General features: G+C 34.5%; 1 protein-coding gene across 2 annotated transcripts in view; it reads right to left on the bottom strand.

Moving 5' to 3' along the window:
* Nucleotides 1–22,368, bottom strand: part of LOC126972325 (uncharacterized) — a 768,748-nt gene that overhangs the window by 81,280 nt on the left and 665,100 nt on the right. For both annotated transcript variants that reach the window (XM_050818997.1, XM_050818996.1), the window contains one exon: nucleotides 9,133–9,269. In XM_050818997.1, the coding sequence (XP_050674954.1) occupies nucleotides 9,133–9,269 (137 nt within the window). The remainder of the gene's footprint in view (nucleotides 1–9,132; nucleotides 9,270–22,368) is intronic.

Raw genomic sequence — 22,368 nt, 5'->3', positions numbered from 1 at the left:
CTGTTAAAACTCTTTGAGCATGAAGGGATAAAAAAAAACATCGGAGTGTTGTTATGAAATTCAGTACAACATTACAACACTCTTTTGGATGATGTAATGGTTATTAGAACATTGGGTGTTTTAATGTTGGCAATAAGCTATCTGTTTCAGAATCTTTAATAGAGGATTTTAAGCATGGGTTTAGATAAAAGATAAAGTAACCCACACATGTTTTTAAAAAAATTCGTAAATATTATTATCATCCCATATAATAGAATATCTTTAAAAGTGTTCGCCTTATAACTCCAAGCACATTCTAAGGAGGTGAGTGTTCAAAAGAAGTGTGAATTTGAATATACTTTCACTAATATATCAATTATATGAATAATAATGATTGCTTGTCAATTTATTTTAATTTCAAAAATGTAAATACATAGTCATATAAATCAAAACTATAGCTTCATAAAAGATACAAAAGATTAACGAGAATGCTCAATAGTCTACGAAAATAAGTGTAACTTACTATGAAACTACGTTTATTTTTTTTAATAATCAGGGATTAAATTTGTTTTTTTTTACTATAAAAACACGTTTCTAATACTGTATCATAACTTCATAAATCAATCAAAGCCCAGATTTGCTGGCGTAATTATGCATAAATGTTACCCTCGAAGCCAATATCCATCCTTAATACTAATGAAAGTCGATACAAATCTCGACAAACGTTCTCCAAGCGAGCAAATTTCAAAAGAGTATTTATTAATGAGTACGCATATAAAATACCAGACTAGGACAATTATAGTGCTGATGGGCTCAAAATACTAAAAAAAAGCATAAAAGGAATTATTAATTAACCTAACAAAATTAATTTGTAGAAAGAAAGATATCAGCTAATTAATGATGAACCTTGTAAAATTTAAATTAAATTATGTTTATTAATTAGTTATATTATGTATTAGGGTGAGATTTGGATTAACATCATTATGAGAACAACAAAGACAATATTAAATTGAGGCATTCGATAAATTTGTTTCAGTAAACAAAAATATTTATATTGTGCGAATTAGCTTGTATACAAATGACCCGGAGCAAAGAATGCACCGCAATAAAAGTGAGATAAAACTATTTCAAACAACCATTATGTGGCGCACTTACGAAGACTAAAGCAAACGCGAGACGGTTGTATCACAATTATATCTATCTTTCTCTGTAGAATATTGGGGGAGTATTCGACCCCCCTCCCTTGTTTACATCCGACTGACCCAAATACGCTTCTATGGATTTGATCCCTATCTTTTCCGTTTGTTCTTCCCTTTGTTTAGATTCTATTGTTTGCGAACAATTTAATTGTAATTTTTAAGGTATCCCTTAAATTTTAATGTTACAACCCTATTAACCTCTACTTAAATGGTTTTGGTACGCGTACAATTACGTTGAACAGAATAATTATTAGTTATAGAACTAATAAAAATTTGGATAACTCAATAATAATTATTCAAATGGCGATATCGTATTGGAAGTATAGTATTAAGAATAGTTTACTTTATCTTTTTACAGTATAATGTCCTATGGTATATCGTTGTGGGGCAGTGCAGCCGATATTAATACCATCTTTGTGCTGCAGAAGAGGGCTATTCGCGCTATTTATAACCTAGGTTCCAGATAATCATTAAGAGAAAAATTTAAAGAAATAAATAATTTGACTGTTGCATTTCAATATATTCTTGATAATGTTCTTTACGTTCTTAAGAACGTTGACTAATTTGCTAGAAACTACAAGAATCATAATGATAACACGAGGAAAAAACATAAATTTCTTATGTCTACTACTCGGTTAAGTTAAGTTAGTAAGTGGGCGATATATATGCTTTAACAACATGATCCCAGAAAATGTACAAAAACAAGTGTGTAACTATATTTAAAGGAACTGTTAAAAAACGTTTGTGTGGTAAGGCTTACTATAACATAAATGATTTTCTTAATGATACCACAGACTGGGGCGAACGCGAATTTTAGTTCACGATACTTGATATATTGTAACTAAATTAAGAAAAACCAACTGAGTTTGTTGCGCCCGTTCTTCTCAGACCTGAGGCAAACTATTTTGAATGGGTTGTAGTTTTTTGACTTCCAATAATTGATTTTAAGTCCCATTTTAAATAAAAATATTTGACTTTGAATTGAAGATGATGATCTCCGGAATAGGTTAAATGAGGGCAGCGCAGGACCGATTTTGTGGAGATCTTTGGGGGAGGCCTCTGTCCAGCAGTGGACGTCTTTCGTTGCTGATTGATGCTGATGATGAACTATTCAAATGAAGAAGTGTTAGAAAGAAATTAAACATCTCATGTTTTAAGACCTGCAGGTTGTTTTTGATACACAAAATTCATTTAATCAACGTGTCTACTGCATTTACCACGGAGAGTGTTCCGTAGAGCTGTTTGGCATGACACTTAATTTTCATTTCAAAAACGCTCTTGTGATTCCATTTGAAATACAAGAGAGTATGGGTGGTAGAGATCTGTTGCCCGCTGGTGAATTGTACGCTTGTTAATTGTTTTATTATATAGCATGTCTTGGAGGTCTCGTTTTTTTTGCAGCGGTCTAACCATGCTACCCTGGCATATCACACTCACATAAACCATTTCCCGTGAGCGCTTCTCTTGGAACTTTTGACTGGATCCGTTTTTGGTACATCCTCAATCCAAATATAGAATGTACGCCTATTTTTTAAGCCTTTTTCCAACTCTTCCTTTCATAATTACGAGTAAAACTTAGATAATTTATACGTCTGGACCACGGACTAGTAAAAAAATTAGGACTCCGTGTCAGCGTACATAACAGTGTAGCACCAAAACAAGCCGATTAAAGTGTAAATACATAGCCCACACGCACACACTTACACAACTACAGGCCGGCTAGGCGGCCATTATGAGAATTGTCATCGTCTGTGAGAGATCAGTTTGCGTCTCAATAAAATGCCGTCGTGCGTTGTGATAAAGTGTAAAAACGATACTCTATAAGTATTTGTATCCATATAATATGATTATTTAAGGGAGAAAAAATTGTGTAACTAGTATACCCTGTAACCGCACACACACTAGCATAACGGTGCTTCACTTGCCAATATCACGGCGCGGAGTCCTTCTGTTTTTACTCGTCCGCGGTCTAGACAGACTATGACAGCAGTGAACACGTCAGCGGCGAATACACTTAAACAGAGTGAGCGGTGTATGGTGTTGTATGTAGCTGTCATATATACCTGGCCTATTATCATGCGTTGCTTAACAGCAAGAGGGTCTATCTAGACGTATAAATTATTTAAGGTGTGTATATATATTATAAGTATTATGTAAGTGTGATTAGGACCAAATCCACCTCTATCAATACCCATTACCTATTGTGCATAAACGCGGAGCCTTCCAATAGTTACCCATTTTCACTATTTTTAGAATGTAACCTTCTCATTTTTCATCTCATGTAAAAATAACGACTCGGGACGAGACGAGCGACGTAGCAGCTGATGGTAATTGATACGCCTTGCCCATTACAATGCAGTGCCACTCAGGATTGTTGAAAAACCCCAAAAATTCTAAGCGGCACTACAATTGCGCTCATTGTGACATAAGATGTTAAGTCTTATTTGCCCAGTAATTTCACTAGGTACGGTGCCCTTCAGACCGACGCATAGTAATGTTTACACATTACTGCTTCACGGTAGAAATAGGCGCCGTTGTGGCACCCATAATTTGCCGGCATCCTGTGCAAAGGAGCCTCCCATTGGTAAGATGGTTTAAAAGGTGAATAAATATGAAAATGCTGGGAATTAAATAGAAAGCAATCTTGTTTTTCATTTGATGTGTACCCCGTTGTTCAGAAATCAAATTGAAAGAATAGTTTACTATGAATAATTTATTAGAATCTTTATTTATTTGTGTTTTTTTCTATGTATATTATAGACTAAAAGCCTATTAATAGGTAGCACATACAAATTTATTAATATTAAAGGTACAAGATTTGCATACGAGGTGTATTAAATTAAATCTTTCTTAATTTATATTATACTTTTGGGTTTTTAAGTCGGTTTCTCTGAACGCAGTTTTTATTCATATTTATTATGTACAGAACAACGTCTGTCGGGTCAGCTAGTATGTATTAAAAATTTAGTTTGTATCCAAGAGTTATAAATTTTGCATGCCATTTCAGTTTTAATGACGTACATTAAAATGAAAGTTTACTATCAGTAGCATGGACGTAACTTTACAATTTAATAATTAACTAAAATAATTTTTACGATTGTAACTTATTAATGTGTAACTTTAACGACAAATTTTAAATAGCCCGCCTTTGATTCATTCAGGTTTGATAGATAAAAAAAACAAAAAAAGGTTTCATGCCTAAGGCTGTTATACCACCAAAGGTAGTGTTTAATAATAATTATGCTATAATTTTTTTTAATCAAATAATTTTTATGCAAACTATATTCATTCTAAAAAAGGCATAAAGGGTACTTATTTTCACAAAATTGATTCCCTTAGACTTCTTTTTGATGTCATTTCTAATTTCACCGTCATGTCCTCTCCAGCTTAAAAAATGTTATTATTGATCAACAACACGGTTTTGTTGCCGGCAGATCAACTCTCACCAATCTTCTCGTATTTACCAACTTCATTTTCACCGGCTTAGATTGTAAAACACAAATAGACACTATATACACAGACTTCCAGAAGGCTTTCGACAAGGTTGACCATGTATTACTCTTACAGAAGCTTTCTTTCAATGGCATTAAAGGTAACCTCTTGAGGTGGTTTGCGGCCTATCTGCAGGACCGCATTCAGTCGGTAATTGTTAATGGATATCGTTCCTCTCCAGTTCGCGTGACATCCGGTGTACCGCAGGGCTCTATTCTTGGACCCTTGCTCTTCACTATTTTTATCAAAGACATATCTCAGTGCTTTTCACATTGTCATTATTTACTTTACGCTGATGATTTAAAGCTGTACAAAACAGATACTTGTCCATCTGACGCTGTCCGTATTCAGGAGGATCTTAACAGACTTGATGCATACTGCACACGTAATAAACTATACTTGGCATACAAAAAGTGTAAACATATCTAGTTCACCAGAAATAAAAATATTATCACGACTCATTTTCAGCTCGGCAATCAACAGCTGACGTCAGTTTCTACCATCAAAGATCTGGGTATTCATTTAGACCGCACACTAACCCTCGGCACCCATATAGACCATATTCTAAATAGCTCTCTTCGCATGCTAGGCTTTATTACACGTGTGTCCAAGCAATTTAAGGACAAGTGTACTTACACATATCTTTATAAGTCCCTCGTGCGACCCCAACTAGAATATGCAAGCCCAATATGGAATCCTTGTTACTCGATCCACGAAAAAAGAGTCGAGACTGTTCAAAAAAAGTTCTTACGCACATTAAATTATCGTGTAAAAGGAAATCGAGCCCACTATAATGATTTGTTGCTTGAATACAACTTTCTTCAGCTATGTCAGCGCCGCACTATAACAGACTGTGTAACTTTAAAGAATATATGTACTGGTGAGCTGACATCTTCTGAGCTTCTCAGTCTCGTGGGCTTTCACGTCCCAGCCAGGTCTCTCCGCACATGCATTACTTTTGAGCTATCGTCCCCAAGAACAAACATTGTGTTTCGCGCGCCATTACACAGAATGTGTAAATCTTACAACAATAGTTTTCTCGACATCGACATATTTTCGTGCTCCCCTGCTGTGTTTAGACACAGTTTAAAATTAAAATTAAAATCGTTCTTATCGTTGCCCCAAGTTTAGTTTTAATTAATTTAATTTGTCTACATCTTTTAAATTAGTTACTTCTGTGAATGTTTGCGTTTTGTGACTGTATACCTTTGATTTTTCTTTTTGTTATTATTGTATTTGTGAAACATGTGTTAGGACGCATCTACATTTATATTTTGTATCTCTTTCCTATATTGTTCAGTTCTTGTGAAGTGTTTGTTATGTTTCCTTGTAATAATAAATAATAAATAAATAAATAATATACTAGATACTACTACCGCTTCGGAAACAAATGGCGCTCTGAGAGAGAAGAAGCGGCGCAAGAAAATCTCCCAGCATTCTTTTTTTGAGCTATTTTTAATAAAATATACAATATTGAGTACAATTATTTGACAGTTAAATTTATTGAAGTAGGCGTTTCTTTGCGGAAATCCATAATTATACAAATGATTTGAGTTTTCTTTAGTGTTAATTCCGCCAATATTTGTCTTTAAACAATTCGACACGTGTTTCGCCTCTACACGAGGCATCCTCAGGACGTGTTGTATCGCCAAAATTTGACTCAGACTCTTTTATATTTGAATTTTTTATATATGAAATCATTTGTATATTTGACAGTAGTCAAAATCATAATCTACTTAACTTGAATTTTTCAAAATATTTTTGCAAGAAGACAGCCAGTATACTTCTAATAACCAATATTAAGGATTCACAAACCAATAAAATTAAGAATTAACACAATCCATTTCACTGTCTAAATATTTTACAAATTTTCCTCAAAGCGTAATTGTTGCCTACGGCCTTTCAAGGGATCAAACTAATTGAAAACTACTTCCACCCTGTCACTCATTTACGAGTTATTCGTCAACTCTATAAATGAACCAGACAAAAATAAAATGAGCTTTAACTGTCTGCTTGAATCGTATTGAAATCTGTATTGAAATTTTAACCAAAACAGAGGCGAAACATGTCTGACATTACGTTTTTACTGAAATTAGCCCAAATTACAGTCCGGAGCTTCTTAGCAAAATTAATCTTAATGTTCCTACTCGTAGTCTTAGGATACCGGCTTTGTTTAGCATCGATTCCAGACACACTAACTACCAGAAAAATTGCTTTTTTCCTCGTTGCATGCGGCAGTTCAACAAGCTTAACAATGATGATCGTTTTGACCTCTTTACTTGTAGTCCTCGTGTAGCTAAGAATGTGCTTACCAAAGACAGTGTCGATGTAAGTCTAACATAAAAAAAAGAAGCACTTAATCTCATAAGTTAGAACCTATTTTGTGTTACAGTATTGTTTGTGTTATATATTAATCTGAGCTTAAGCAATTTAAAAACATATGTGGAAGCTTGTAATTAGCATTTATTAATCTATTTGTTGTGTTAAATTTGTAAAAATGGCTGTAAGTTTCCCAAATATAATAAATTAAAATAACTAAGAATATTCAAATAATGTAATAGGAAGCATTGTATGAAAAACAACATTTTTTTAAGGCAATAAGGGACGAGTTGAGTAGGATGTTCGGCTGATAATTGGACGTAATTCTAAAAAAACGTTCCAAACCACAGCCATGTAGAGATTGAGATAAGAACACAAAACTGGTCACGTGATACATATTAACGGACTGGCAAAAAATGGCAGCCCTACTGCCATTCTTTAAATGACACCATGACTTAGTAGGCCAACCCACATGTATGGAATACACTAATATTTATTAAACTTTAAACACAAACTCCCTTAAATGTGATGTTTGTGGCTTGGAATGTTTTTTAGGAACTACGTCCAATTGAGCCGCTGTCAAATGACTCATAGATGTACATAGTATATCAATGAAAACAACTGGTTATGATTAATATAATGGACTGAATAACTTGGTTAATCAAAAACCATAAAATTTTGGTTAAAAGTAAAACAAAACTAACGAACATAAAGTCCTCTATGTACCTACTTTAACGTTAACGGGTTCAATTCGTTCGCTTTCTCAGATTCGACGATATTAAGAGATTCTTCTCTAAATAATATTTATATTCCTTGGCTTACACTAGGTTTTTTTTGGGAAATTAAGGGACAAGACGAGCAGGACGTTCAGCTGATGGTAATTGATACGCCCTGCCCATTACAATGCAGTGCCAGGACTATTGGAAAACCGAAAAATTCTGAGCGGTACCACATTTACGCTCGTCTCGTTGAGACATACGATGTTTAGTCGCATTTTCCCAGTAATTTCACGAGCCACGGCGCCCTTCAGACCGAAATACAATAATGCTTACACATTACTGCTTCACGGCAGATAAAAGCTAGCTGGCATCCTGTACGAAGGAGCCTCCCACTGATTATTGATTATATTATATTATTGATATTTTCAGAAATCAAATATAGCAACGGCACGAACAACTGTATGTAGGTATCCCCGTGAAACGGAAACAGTATACTGACATTACAGGATATGTCCAAGACCACCTTATATTTCTGTTTTCCTTGTATTGTTTTCGCTTTTACCTCAAAAAAATATATCATAGAAAAAGTCAATTTATATATGAAAGACATCAAAACAAAATAAAAGTTCTTTGAGTGTCATGACAGGTGAACGATAGTCTTATGAAGCTATGAAATAAATAAAATAGAGGGATTTTTTTTAGATTAATACAATATTTACAATAACAGTAAACACCATGACAGTTTTTGGATTCCTCTTGCGTCATATTGTAACTACTACTACTTTTAAAAAGACTACTTCTTTAAATATAAATTTTGCCCATTAATAAACCTTTTGTTCATTAATCCATATAGCTGTGCCCAGGGACATCACCCGTGTATAACTAAATATAAATATATATATTTTTTTTATTATAAAATATCAATTGTCGTCTGCGTAAAATCAACTTTTAATTCGTCGTAGTTGTACGTCAAAAACACAGACCAGTTTAACTATTCTGTGGTCAAAAATGACAATACTATAAAATTGGTATAAGGATAACTTTATTTTTATTATATAAGTGGGGGCAAACTTCAAGAGGTTTACAGGATTGGAACGGTGAGACAACCGCTCATAGACATCCACAACAACAGGTATGAAGAGATGCGTTACTATTAAGGTGAGTATGCTCTTTTCTTGAAGGTCCTAAGTCGTATCGGTTCGGGAAAACGGCAGCCGGTTATTGATTCCACACAGTGGCTGTGTGAGGGTAGAAATTTCTTTCAAATCGCGCGCTTGTGGAATGCCACACGTCAATGTTGCGAGTGGTATTTAGCATTTTGATGTAATGTCCGGTGGTGGAATGTGGCCTCTAGAATCAGCCCGAACAGTCCTACGAGCACTCTTCATACAAAATTTTCAAAGTAGTTATAATGATGTACTTACTTGACATTGCTGCGGCCCTTGTCGGTTTGGAGAAGCAGGCTTCGGTCGCGGGACCTTCCTCGCGATGGGTCGGCCCTCGAGACCAGTCACCGCAACCGATACTGTCGTAACACCGCCCCGCAGAGGTAGCTTGCTCTCTGTAGAAGAAATAAAAAATAAATTTCAATTTTTACAGACAGTTCCGCCTCTTATAACGTAGGGTTTACATCCTCTTTGGTTTCTATTACAAAGTGACTGTAACGACAGTGACAACACTTGAACGCGATCAAATAGTGTTAGGAAAATACGTCCTAACCTTTGCTGAGAACTTTCCTTTTTGCGAATCGCGCTGCTGCCTCGTTTGTTATCATTCTAGTTATTAAATAATCCTTACATGTTTTAAAGCATTAATATCTCTTTATTGGTTTTTAACATTTGTATTGTTATTTTTTCTTTTCTTTATTAAATGTTAATTGTTCATATCTTTTGTAATTGTAAAAAATTTGGTGGCAGTTTTTCGCAAATAATAAATTATTATTATTATTATTAAATATGTTGAACGTGCGAAATTCGGCAGTCAGCATTTAAACGCGTTTAGCATATTGTCAACTGTGTTTAGTTTGTGTTGGTGAAATCCGAATTGAATCTCTAAACTCGTTAACAGGCTTAAGCTTTAAAGTGTTCAATGGTAGAATCGGGGCTTAGTAATTCGAATATTAAACCAGTAGCTACTACACACATTGATAAATCGGGCCTTCAGGTCGTCTATACGTTTGAACAGCTGAATACCCCTATTGATTATGCAGTAGAAGACACACAATGAAGCAACATCCTAAAGCAATCCCAAGCTTTCAATTAAAGTTAGTAATAAAAATGATATTTCAGATTATAGCCTCAGTTTTCAAATTATTATTTGGAGAGGGTGGCAATTTGGCTAGTCCTAATGAGTCCTAGTATCACCGCGTCCAGAATTAAACTATTGTGTTCGCCACTCATACTTATTGCTCGTAGTCAATTCCTGGCGCATTTACGAACAGCAGTATCTTCTAGACGCGAATATTGCAAACAGCATCTGGGAGCAGGGTAAAATCGCCAAGGATGGTGTTACGCTTATGCAATGGTGGGCTGCAATTGCAGAGGAGATGAAGAGGCGTTTAATAGGCCGCAAGACAAAATCTGCAAGTTCTTTCGTTTTTTATTCCAACCACATTGAAATGCTTATTTAGGCGACAGTGTCCAGTTAGCATCCTGGTGAGTATGCATAGGTTTTTCCTGCTCAATGATAGAGCTTCATTTGTGTTTCTGATATTGAATGCCTTTATCAGTGCTTTGGAATGCTTTAAACCTGTTAATTTGCTCCAGTGTTTAAGTGCCTATACTTGACATTGGTTCCTCAGGGTGTGACGAAGGAACCAATGTCAGTTGTCGCATAGACCTTTTTTTTATGGAAATACGGGATGAGACAAGCAGGACGTTCAGCTGATGGTAATTGATACGTCCTGCCCAAAAATTTTGAGTGGCACTACAATTGCGCTTGTCTCCTTGAGACATAAGATGTTAAGTCTCCTTTGCCCAGTAATTTCATTAGCTACGGCGCCCTTCAGACCGAAACACAGTAAAGTTTACACATTACTGCTTCACGGCAGAAATATAGGCACCGTTGTGGTACCCATAATATAGCCTCCAAAAGTCTCCGTATCTGTGCAAAGGAGCCTCCTACTGGTACTTCACACCTGATATTTTATGAAGTAATGACTAACTGAAGAAAGAACAATCTAAACCATACGAAAATCCACTCTTATAACTTTAAAAGCCACGTTCTTAATTATAAGTATATTGAGTAAACTCTACATAATTAAACTTAAAGCATGTGACAACATAATATGTACTGCCTTTAAAGGGTTTGGTCGGAAGCGACAGTACGGAAAACAATATCAATTTAAATTAGGTAAGTTACACGACACGCCGTCGGAAAGTTGAGATACGATTATAATTCAATTAAGAATTATTATAATACATTATAAATTAACAAGGACTTTTGTTTCAACAGTGTTCGCGCTTGGACGGTTGGCTCAGTTCGAGAGGCGCGGGTTCTAGTCCCGCATCATGATTAAATTTTGATGCAAATTAAATTTGTATGTACAAAAGTGAGGAATATCACTTAAAAATAACAAAGTGATATAGTTTACTAAGAACTCCTTCATACATAAATAATTTTATCTTATAATATTCTATAGTAAAACATTTTAAATACGTTTTGTATTAATGTTTAGCCACTAGCCGGTTAGGTAGGTACAATAACGTGTCTCAAAATGTGTCAAAAATGCCGCTCAGAATTGTAGGTTTTTCAGAAGTCCTGAGCTACCAACAATTTAATCATCATCATTATCAGCCTGAAGAAGTCCACTGTTAGAGAAAGGCCTCGCCCAAACATCTCCATGACGGTCATGACATCTCAGGGACATTCACCAAATCATCGGTCCATCTATTGAGGGCCCTATCGACACAGCGGTTGTTTTTGGTACATGTCGTGTGTTTTTATCTTGCAGTAATAAATAAAATTATTGTGTTTTTTCACAAATATTGACATTCAAGGATTGACATACAAAGCAGGGTAAGTATTTTAAACTCTGAGAAAACAATTAAATTTTTTGCTACAACTTATCTGAGCTAAGAAAACTCACGTAAATGTGAAACGAAAATATAAGATTTTTCAGTGTTATTTAATGCTGCAACTTATTGAATTTCTTCTTATTATTTTGTGTTAAAATTATATTGGTATGGTTGTTTTTTTAATATATATAAGTAATCGGTAAGATCGGTCACAATATACATTATATGAATAAAGAAGAAAGCGACTGTTGACTTAATAAAGGTAGCAGGAAAAGACTGGATGCATAAAAGCAAAAATCCAAACCTAAAAAAAATACTGGAGGAGGCCTTTACTCTAACGAGATCCACAACTCAAATAAATAGAAACATAAGCAACTAATCTTACACCAAACTATGTGAATTATATCTGTATAGCCGACCGACCGACGACCTGTATAGCCGAGTGGTTAGCGATCCTACCTACTAAGCTAGAGGTCCCGGGTTCAAATCCCGGTAGGTGCAAGCATTTATATGATGAATATAGATGTTTGTTTCGGAGTCATGGATGTTTAAATGTATTTATGTATGTTTATATGAATATATGTATATTGTTTTAAATATATCATTGTCTTGTAACCCATAACACAGGCTATATATGCTTAACTTGGGGCAAGATAATTTGTGTAAAAAGTGTGTCAATATTATTATTATTATATCTTACCTAATAATACTACTAATAATTCGCTTTGTGTAAAAAGAGTTATGGAATAAAGGAGGCTGTATTATTATTAAAGAAGAGAGCGATCTTTCCTTCAAACAATCAAGCGAGTACCAACCCGCATAGATACAGACAGACAACAAATATGAAGCGATATATTTAAGTGGCCACTTTAGTACACGGTAACCCACCGTTGCTTGTAATAAATTATGAAGGGAGAACTCTGAGTGAGTGCTGGCAATATCCTTTAAGGTTATGTATGTATGGTACCTTACATCTGGCAGTATATAGTAGTGTTCTTGTCAAAAAAAAACTGTTTTGAAATAATTTCTATATATTTTTCCAAAACTTTTTTATAATGGAATCGGAGGACAAACGAGCGTACCGGTCATCTGATGTGAAGTGCAACACCAGAGGAAAGAAAGGTGTCCGAGCTTTTTGAAGATAACCATGTCGTATCGTCCTGGAAATACCGCCAAGGAAGCTCAATCCACAGCTTGGTCGTACGTAGAAGAGAGTTCCTTGAAAACTGCACTGAGAAGGAACGCCACGCATCCAGATTGTGGGTATGATATTCTATTTGTGGCGAGTCATGCGAAGGTAACCAGTAGGAGGCTCCTTTGCACAGGATGCCGGCTAAGTTATGGGTACCACAACGGCGCCTATTTCTGCCGTGAAGCAGTAATGTGTAAACATTACTGTGTTTCGGTCTGAAGGGCGCTGTAGCTAGTGAAATTACTGGGCAAATGAGACTTAACATCTTATGTCTCAAGGTGGCGAGCGCAATTGTTGTGCCGCTCAGAATTTTTGGATTTTTCAAGAATCCTGAGTGGCACTTCATTGTAATATGGCGTATCAATTTCCATCAGCTGAACGTCATGCTCGTCTCATCCCTTTTTTCATAAAAAAAAGGGTGGAGTTCAGCGTCAGGAATCAGGTGAAACAACTCTTCAGAACACTCTCCGTGATAGATGCGATAGAAGACACACAATGAAGCGACATTTGAATATAATAATAACTTTTATTTCTCACCAACAACCAAATTTACAATATAGCGAAAACTTAAAAATACAGGGGATACATAAGTTTTGGTCGTGGATCGCTGGTGCCTGTGGCAGGTATTAAAATACCTGTATTACTGGTCACCAGGATTCCACTTTCACAGTGACTAAAAAGCTTGAAATTCCAAAGGATATAGGTAAATGTGTGTGTAAGAGAGAGAGAGAGCGAGGGTGTATGTGCAAACATGCGTACGATAAGGTGTTCACGGTTTATAGGTGTGCTAACTATCCAAGACCTCCAGAAGTCTCTCTCTGTGACAGTAGTCTTGCAAAAGGAGCCATTCGTGTGCAGTTGACCGACATTTGTACATGTTTAGACCATACAAATATAATACCTTGTGTAGCAAAAAGAATCTGCAAATATATAATATAATTTAAACTACGTAACAAAAATTATCGCATAATGCTACGCTCTGGGTTATCTTTTGTTACTTTAGTTTTGGCGCTACGTAACATCAGTTGGTGCTGTTATATATTTTCTTAAACGTATTCTCCTTTTATTTGTATTTTATACATTTTAACAGTTGTCTCTCAATAAATTCTTGAAAATGTTAAATATGTAAATAGGCACATAAGTGAATTTTCTAGAAACTGTCATAACCATAATGTTAACCAGGACCACATATAAAATAATACTACTAAGCTAAGTCGAGTCAGAAAGTCTTTTGTGAGGCAATGTATATATTTTTACAATTAGATCCCAGAAAACAAAACCAATGTATAACGAAATTCAAAAGAATTGTTAAAGGTAAAGGTTATCTTCTAATATATAAAATTCTCATGTCATGGTGTTTAACTTTGAACTCCTCCGAAACGGCTTGACCGATTCTCATGTAATTTTGAGTGCATATTGGGTAGGTCTGAGAATCGGACAACATCAATTTTTAAGTTAAGGGTGGTCCACACGATTTTTTTTTTTAATTTTTTTGTAATGTAACTTTTGTATCGCGATTTTAATATCGGCAATACAACGTTCGCTGGGTCAGCTAGTTATATATATAATAATGACATTCTTAATGATAGATTGGGAACGGAGCGACTGCCGTCAGACTAATTAATAACTAATTATAAATTTGATTGAATCTAAATTTTATTAAAAAAAAGTAGAAGTCCGCTGAAATTTAGCGCCCGTTCTTCTCAACTCGGAGGCATTAATTTCCGAATGGTTGCAATTTTGACTTTCAATAAGTGCTTTCATATCCTATTCTGAATAAAAATATTTGAATTTGAACAGCCTACGAAAACAACGAGTATCTTATAGAGATTACTAAATTTCTGGATCTCAAGTTCCCTTTGAGATACAATCTGGAACTATGTTGTTTTCCAACTAAATTTAATTGAGCGCGTATTCTCTGAAGACGATGCATCTTCCCTTGTGCAGTCTCAGCTGATTTGCATTCCCATCTCATTTTATAGTAATTTAGAATATTAATCGTTATGTAGGCAAATTGCTGACGTCATATACCTTTCATACGCAAATATTTCCATTTTCAGAAGTGAAAACTCCTTTGGTGTGATGTTTTTTTTCTTTCCTTTAGAGATCCGTACCCGTGGAAATACAGTCCGAAGTAGTCGGAGAACTATTTTTAATGGTTGTCGGAAAGAAATCGAATGAAGGAAGCCGGATCTATTGCGTATACTACCAGAAATAGTTCTACGACTGTTCCGGACCGTGTAAAGTATTAAGGGTGCCGTAGCCAGTGATATTACTGGGCAAATGAGACTTAAAATCTTATGTCTCAAGGTGAAGAGCGCATTTGTAGTTCCGCTTAGAATTTTTGGGGTTTTTTAAGAATCCTGAGCGCCACTGCTTTGTTATAGGCAGGGCGTATCAATTACTATCAGCTGAATGTCCTGCTCATCGCATCCCTTATTTTCATAAAAGAAAATAAAGAGTTGAATCAGTAGTTTTATCTTTATCGCATTAAAACAGAAACAGACTCAATTACAAGCAATGTTGGTAAAGTTTCAATCGGAGCTAAAATATATTAAATTACTAATTTCATAAACTAATTAGAACTGTGAGTTTATTGGACGTAAGCGCGGACGAATATTTAATCAATTTTAATTAGAGTTTGAGTTCGACCTTTGAGTTTCGCGTTCTTGTTATAATTTAAAATGTTTATATTATAACTGTTCAATAGTAAATAGAAGAGGCGGACATATTAAATATATATTATATACCCTTACATACTTATACTTACACTAGCTGACTCTACAGACGTTGTTCAGTTCATAATAAAAAAAAACTTTTGCGGGTGGAAGCTCTTCTTAGCTGACCTCTACTCGGCTAAAGGAATATTCCTACCAAATTTCAAGTCTCTACGCGTTATGGTACCAGAGATATATAGGTGAACATCTATATATATAAAAATGAATGGCTGTTCGTTAGTCTCGCTAAAACTCGAGAACGGCTGGACCGATCTGACAAATTTTTGTCTTGAATTATTTGTGGAATTCCAGAGAAGGTTTAAAAGGTGAATAAATATGAAAATTTTTGGAATTCAATAAAACAATAATTTTGTTTTTCCAATGTGTACCCCGTCGTTCAGAAATCAAATTGAAAGAATAATTTAAAATGAATAACTAATTCGAATCATTGTATCTTTTTAACTTTCTCAGGAGGTAAAAAAACAAACTTAATTTTGGCTACTACCTATACTTGGTAGATTAACTAGAGTTGTTGAAAATGATGGCAATACAACGTTTGCTGGGTTTAGCTAGTCTCTTATATATCTGTGATACAGACTGTCAGGACCTTTTATAGTTATATATGAGTATATCAATACAAAAATCACAGTCTGCATGATATATTATGAGAGCATAGAATAATATAATATACCATAAAATATTATCTATTTGAACTATAATATGAGAGATGAATTACTGAAAGAATAATGTTAGGCGAACGAATGGAAGGGAAAGGAATGGGCTTTTGTCACAAAATGGATGCCATTAGTTCTATTGCGTGTGTGCGTATTCGTTCGCGTTGGCCGGTCGCCGCGATCTGTCTTCTGAATGATTCTCTCTAATGGAATGAACGAAAAATGATGTCGCATCATTCAATCTGCGTAAGTGTTTGTTATTCAAATGGAAGCTGATATTTTAAGGGCTATTGAAAGCCTTTTACTGGTTCTACCAGTATGTTCAATATCGCAATAATGAGCTGCAGCAAAAGACGTTAAAAATATTGTTAATGCAACCCTCTGTAATAATTTGACGTCTAAATAACCTATCAGACATAAAATAGGTATATTTTATGTTGTTATATATTGACAGTGTGCTTTTTTTATGGAAAAGGAGGACAAACAGGAAAAATAAGCCCGCGTAAAAATTACACACACACATTTTTGTAATTATGACAAGCGAGCCCCTAGGTGCCTTATCCGTGTAATTTTAGGGGTATTACCTCAATTAATTTAATATTTTTTGTGAGCCGATTGAAATGACACATATACATACATGAAAAATAAACTAAATCTCACAAAGAGCTTGCCACAATACCTCAGTGAAAACAGTTTGAAATCGGTCTAGCCATATTTTCTATACTAATAAATAAAGCAATTCGAGCGGAATTATTCCCTAACTATTCAAAAATGCACAACGTGCAAATTTTCACTTCTGCCGACACTCTCGGAGTACAGCCCGTATTTTTTTAAATATGTATTAAAAATTAGGTGATATAAAAGGAGGTATATATGGACCAATTAATTATAATTAATCATAACTATTAAAACACATATTTATATTATATATCAAATTTGACATGTTTACAAAGATAACATAATAATATTATATCAGCTTTTAATACATTATTCATTCAATTAAATAAACAATACATTAACAGTGTCAATTAATATGAAAATATCATGTGTGATTGAATTTATATTTTGGAATTCAAATATGGAATTATTGCTTTTTATTTTTACAAACTTTTATTGAAACGGCTGTGTTAGGTAATTATAATATTTGTGCGCATTTTATTGTTGAAACCTCTTATATTCGTCGCTATGGCGAGAGAAATCCCATATATAGCTACCTAGGGGAATTAAATGAAAGGGCTGGTTGAGGAGAATCCAAAAAAGAGACATTTTTAAAGAAGCAGTAATTAGAAAAAAAAAATTTTATGAAGATAAGGGACGGGCACACGCTTTGTTCGTTTATACGCTAGTATATTGTAAGTCTATGATCGTCAGTATCGTTATTTCAATTATGATATTTTTACCTGTGGAAGGCTCCTGTTTGCACATGATGTCGACTAGATCATGGATACCACAACGGCGCCTATTTCTGCCGTGAAGCAGTAATGTTATTATTACTGTGTTTCGGTCTGAAGGGCGCCGTAGCTAGTTAAATTACTGGGCAAATGAGACTTATCATCTTGTCTCAAGGTGACGAGCGCATTTGTAGTGCCGCCCAGAATATTTGGTTTTTACAAGAAGCCTCAGTGGCACTGCATTGTAATGGGCAAGGCGTATCAGTTACCATCAACTGAACGTCCTGCCCGTCTCGTCCCTTATTTTCATAAAAACAATATTCCTGTCTCCCTTTTGGATATAAACATGATAGTAATTGTTCAAGTGTATTATTAGTATTCTATTGCAATCCATCTTGAAATTTATGCACAGAGTTAGAGGCACAACAGAGCATATCCAGTTGCATTAATTCCAGTGGATGGTATCAAATTTGTGCACATCCCATATATGTGCAATATACCTAAATGCAATTACAAGAAGCTTCGGTTCGTCTTAGCAGTCCCTTTGCTAATAACCTGGATAGAATTTCATCGCTCAAACAGTTTGCAATGCGTTTGCAAATCTCTTGACTAATTGTTGCATCAAGTTTTGAATGACTTTAATTGGATTCGTTGATTAATCACAATCCATTTTTTAATTTGCTTAATAAGTTTTCAAATGTCAACATTATCAATTTGTAACGTTGATAGTAATGTCAGTTTGAAAGGAAATGTCGTGACTATTATCACTGTAAAATAAATGGAGGGGAGACTTGGCAGAACGAGGGCAGCGGCGATTTTGGATGAGGCATTATTGGTTTTAGAAAGGATTTTGAGTGATTTATTCATAATATCTGGTGCTTAATTTATAATTACTGTTGGTGCTTATTAATAATAACGCTTACAAATACATATATAATAATATATAGCACGTTTAAGCTTAAAAAACTTCTACTTTATTTTTTTCGCTATCACACCTCTTTTAGGTTTTTTAGTTGAGCTTCCGGGGCTTGTCAGACTCGTATGGCATTACTAGTGGCGGTGTCACGGGGCGGGTCGTTACCTTCCCTAAGAAATGTGCGGAAGCGATGGCTGGCCATGCGTAATGCTCGTGAGGGGGCGTTTGTGTGGTGCCTGGTATGTGATGTCTTCGGGGACCTTTATTTTCTTATAATATTTTTTTTTAAGTTATTTTTTTTTAAATATTATTGCTCGCACAACACCTTAACTTATTTGCAGTGCATGCGAATTGATACATATCTACTGACCTCGTTACTCTTGTGTTTTTATGATTATTCACAATTTTTTTTTGTAACTTACGGTGTCTACATAGTCAAAACGTTTAAGTAATTTCTGTGCACTACTTTACATACATTGTATAAAATATAATGTCAAATGTTTAAACTGTAAATAAAGCAGTTTCTTGCCACTTCTTCTCATCAAAGCTCAACTTTTCCAAAGTGGAGGTAAAATCTTTGACATTCATATGCATGATTTCGACTTGAGTAAATAATTTACTTTTTCTATCTTTCATTATTTCAAAGATAATATTGTACAGATTTTCTGGATGTATTAAAAAATTGCCTTGTAACGATTCTGCATTATGATTTGTTCTAACTAAAAATATACTTAATATTACTTTAAGTACCTATTTGTAAAATATGTATAAGTACACAGTCAATTTTGTTTTCGAGACGTGGACTATCATTCAAAGACTCAATGCATTTATTATACAAGAGAAAAGTTATATTTGAGTCATAATTAAACAAAGAATTCTCACCAAATATCAATAAATTCACTGAAATACCATTTTAATAACTCTCTACAACAGAATACGGAATCCGAGCGAACGCAGATTGGTATTCGTGAAACATAATATACAAACTATTCTCGTTTATTACAGTAAATATTTCATCCAAAAACTCTCGACAAATATTTAATACCGTGCCCATATTTCATTCATTTCTGTTTCGGGAAACTTCAATTAACAGACACGGATTAATTTATTTACAAATTTATTTGGTCTTGATTAAAATCGTATGTATGACTGTATGTTGCACTAATATTTTGAATTTAAATCAACATTGCTTTACAAACGAGCACGTAATTGTAAGTTTTATGGTCTATAAATGATTTTATGAACTGTTATGCAGCTGTAATTCAATGACAGCTCGTAAAAAGTTTAAGAGAGTTTTACCTTTACCTGTTTGGCATTTACTGAATTAACCGTTGGAATATACGAAGTGCTTTAGAACAAGAGAGCTCGATTTGTCTTTTTTTTTATGAAAATAAGGGACGAGCTGAGCAGGACGATCAGCTGGTGGTAATTGATACGCCTTGCACATGACAATGCAGTGACCAGGATTCTTGAAAAACCCAAAAATTTTGAGCGGCACTCCAACTGCGCTTGTCACCTTGAGACATGAGATGTTAAGTCTCACTATTGTTCACGGCAGAAATAAGCGCCGTTGTGGTACCCATAATCTAGCCGGCATCCTCTGCAAAGGAGCCTCTCACTGACAAGAATATTCTAATGTAGAATTAACAATTATGATTACAATAAATTTAGTCAGGGACTTTACTTTACAGGGATATTGAAAAAATATTGGTGTTTGTTTAATTAAAACATAAGCTAATTCCAAATAACACCTTCCATTAAAGTTTGTTTAAATAGTAATGAAGTAAATTAAAATAGTGTTATATTCCATTGAAAAGTACTTCAGAGATTTCGCTTTGTACGTGAAAGTTCTCGAAAGTGCTAGAAGTTTTCGCTGTGAACAATTATTTATGAAATTCACAAGTTACAGGATACACTCGTGCTTATGAAGTAGTTAGGTTTATGTTAGCAGTTGGCACTTCATGTGGGGGTGTGCTAAGTTCCCTGTACGCCATTTTATGAGTTGTTAAAGTTTTATGATGTAATGAGATATGTCCCGAAGGAGAGTGAGGATGTACAACTTAAGTGTTTACGTTTCTGGATTTCATTTTAGCTAGGTCGGGTTCCCATTCGCAGTATCGAAACGTTTACCAGTAATTTTTGTTTACATACTGTAGATATGCCAAAAATTATTAATATATGATAGATTGATAACCTAGGGTCGAAAGAATCAATTCCCGAGGTATTTAGAGTAGGAATTGATTCTTTTACCCGTGTTAAACACTTTACTTTTCATTTCGAATATGGGGAAAATAAAACTAGTTGTTTATCTAAACTATTTATTGATAATATATCTATTAGTTATTAATTGTCAAATTAGGACAATTTATGACGACTTTTTAAATTTTAAATATGGAACTCACCGCGCAATTGCTGCGGCTTATTCCGCTCAAAGAAGTTTGCGCTAAGTTCACACTGGCTGTTTAGAAAGCCACAATTTGGTCGCAAATTTTTTTTACATTAAACTCTTCACAACTGAAAGCAGTTCTATTTTTGAAGTTCATTCCGGCCCTTAGGTGGAAAGTAATTTCTATGAGTTTTTCCCTCTCCATGGAGGGAAGCAGCTTTTTTCACCCAATACTCAGACCAAAACAACATTACTTTCCGAGTATGAGAAATGAAAACAAAAATCTACACCCATGTTTTAATTCCTCTATTAAAGATTCTAAAACAGTAAGCTTATTGCCAACATTAAAACACCCACCACCATTACATCATCCAAACGAGTGTCATGAAATTCAGTATTAACATTAACATTATATCATCCGTTTTCATTATAGAGCTCCTTTGGATGATATTATGGTTACAAGTACTAGCTTTCTTTATGTAAGTAGTAAGCACAGAAAAGTTTCAAGAGATTTGAATGGCCTTGTGAGCGGGGCAGGCGCGCCGGGACTATGAACGACGGATCATATATCATCGAAATTAGCTCACAGTCGCGCTCTTATTGTATTTTGCCGTCTTGCACTATAATAATAATAATAATAATAATAAATCATTTTATTTCAGGCTACAAGGCCCATAAAATAGATATCTTATAACTTAACATACATATTTTTAAAACTTAAATCTACGTCACATTTTCGCGGTGATGTGAGGCGCGGCTTCGGTAACTTCCGGCGGTCGGCGACGTCCACGATACTTGCGGAACACGACCCCCTTTATTGTAACATGTCAAAAAAGAAGCCTGGTTTGTAGTGTAGCCTGAGAAAGGTTTTTTTACACCGGTAAGTCCAAAAACCTTCAAATACACGTGATATTTGTTATTATTAAATATACAAATAAAATTTGAAAAACAAAATTTTATGAACGATTCGAAACCTCCGGCGTTCAGTTCCAGTGACATAAAAAATACACAATCCTTACAAACCTATAAAAAACTCCTGAAACATTACATATTGAACAATTATCAAAATATTAAACAATAATCCTATATTCCACTATATTAGATGTAAACATACATATATTATTAATTAATATGTCTACAATACTATAATACTAATAACAACATTATAATTTAATACTAATAACATACGCAACTATAAAAATTAATTTAAAACTTACGGAAATATACATATATATTTACTATACGTATCTACTTTAAATGCTATCCCTACTCTGCTACATGACATAAAATACATACGTATTTAGTGTCATTAAAAAAAAACATATAAAAAAATTTATATCAAACTATACTTACCCAGACGTGCCATGC

The sequence above is a fragment of the Leptidea sinapis genome, chromosome 26, assembly GCF_905404315.1.
Source record: "Leptidea sinapis chromosome 26, ilLepSina1.1, whole genome shotgun sequence".
NCBI classification, from domain to species: domain Eukaryota; kingdom Metazoa; phylum Arthropoda; class Insecta; order Lepidoptera; family Pieridae; genus Leptidea; species Leptidea sinapis.
Note: the sequence above shows the minus strand (reverse complement) of the source record. Positions and strands in the feature narration are given on the sequence as shown.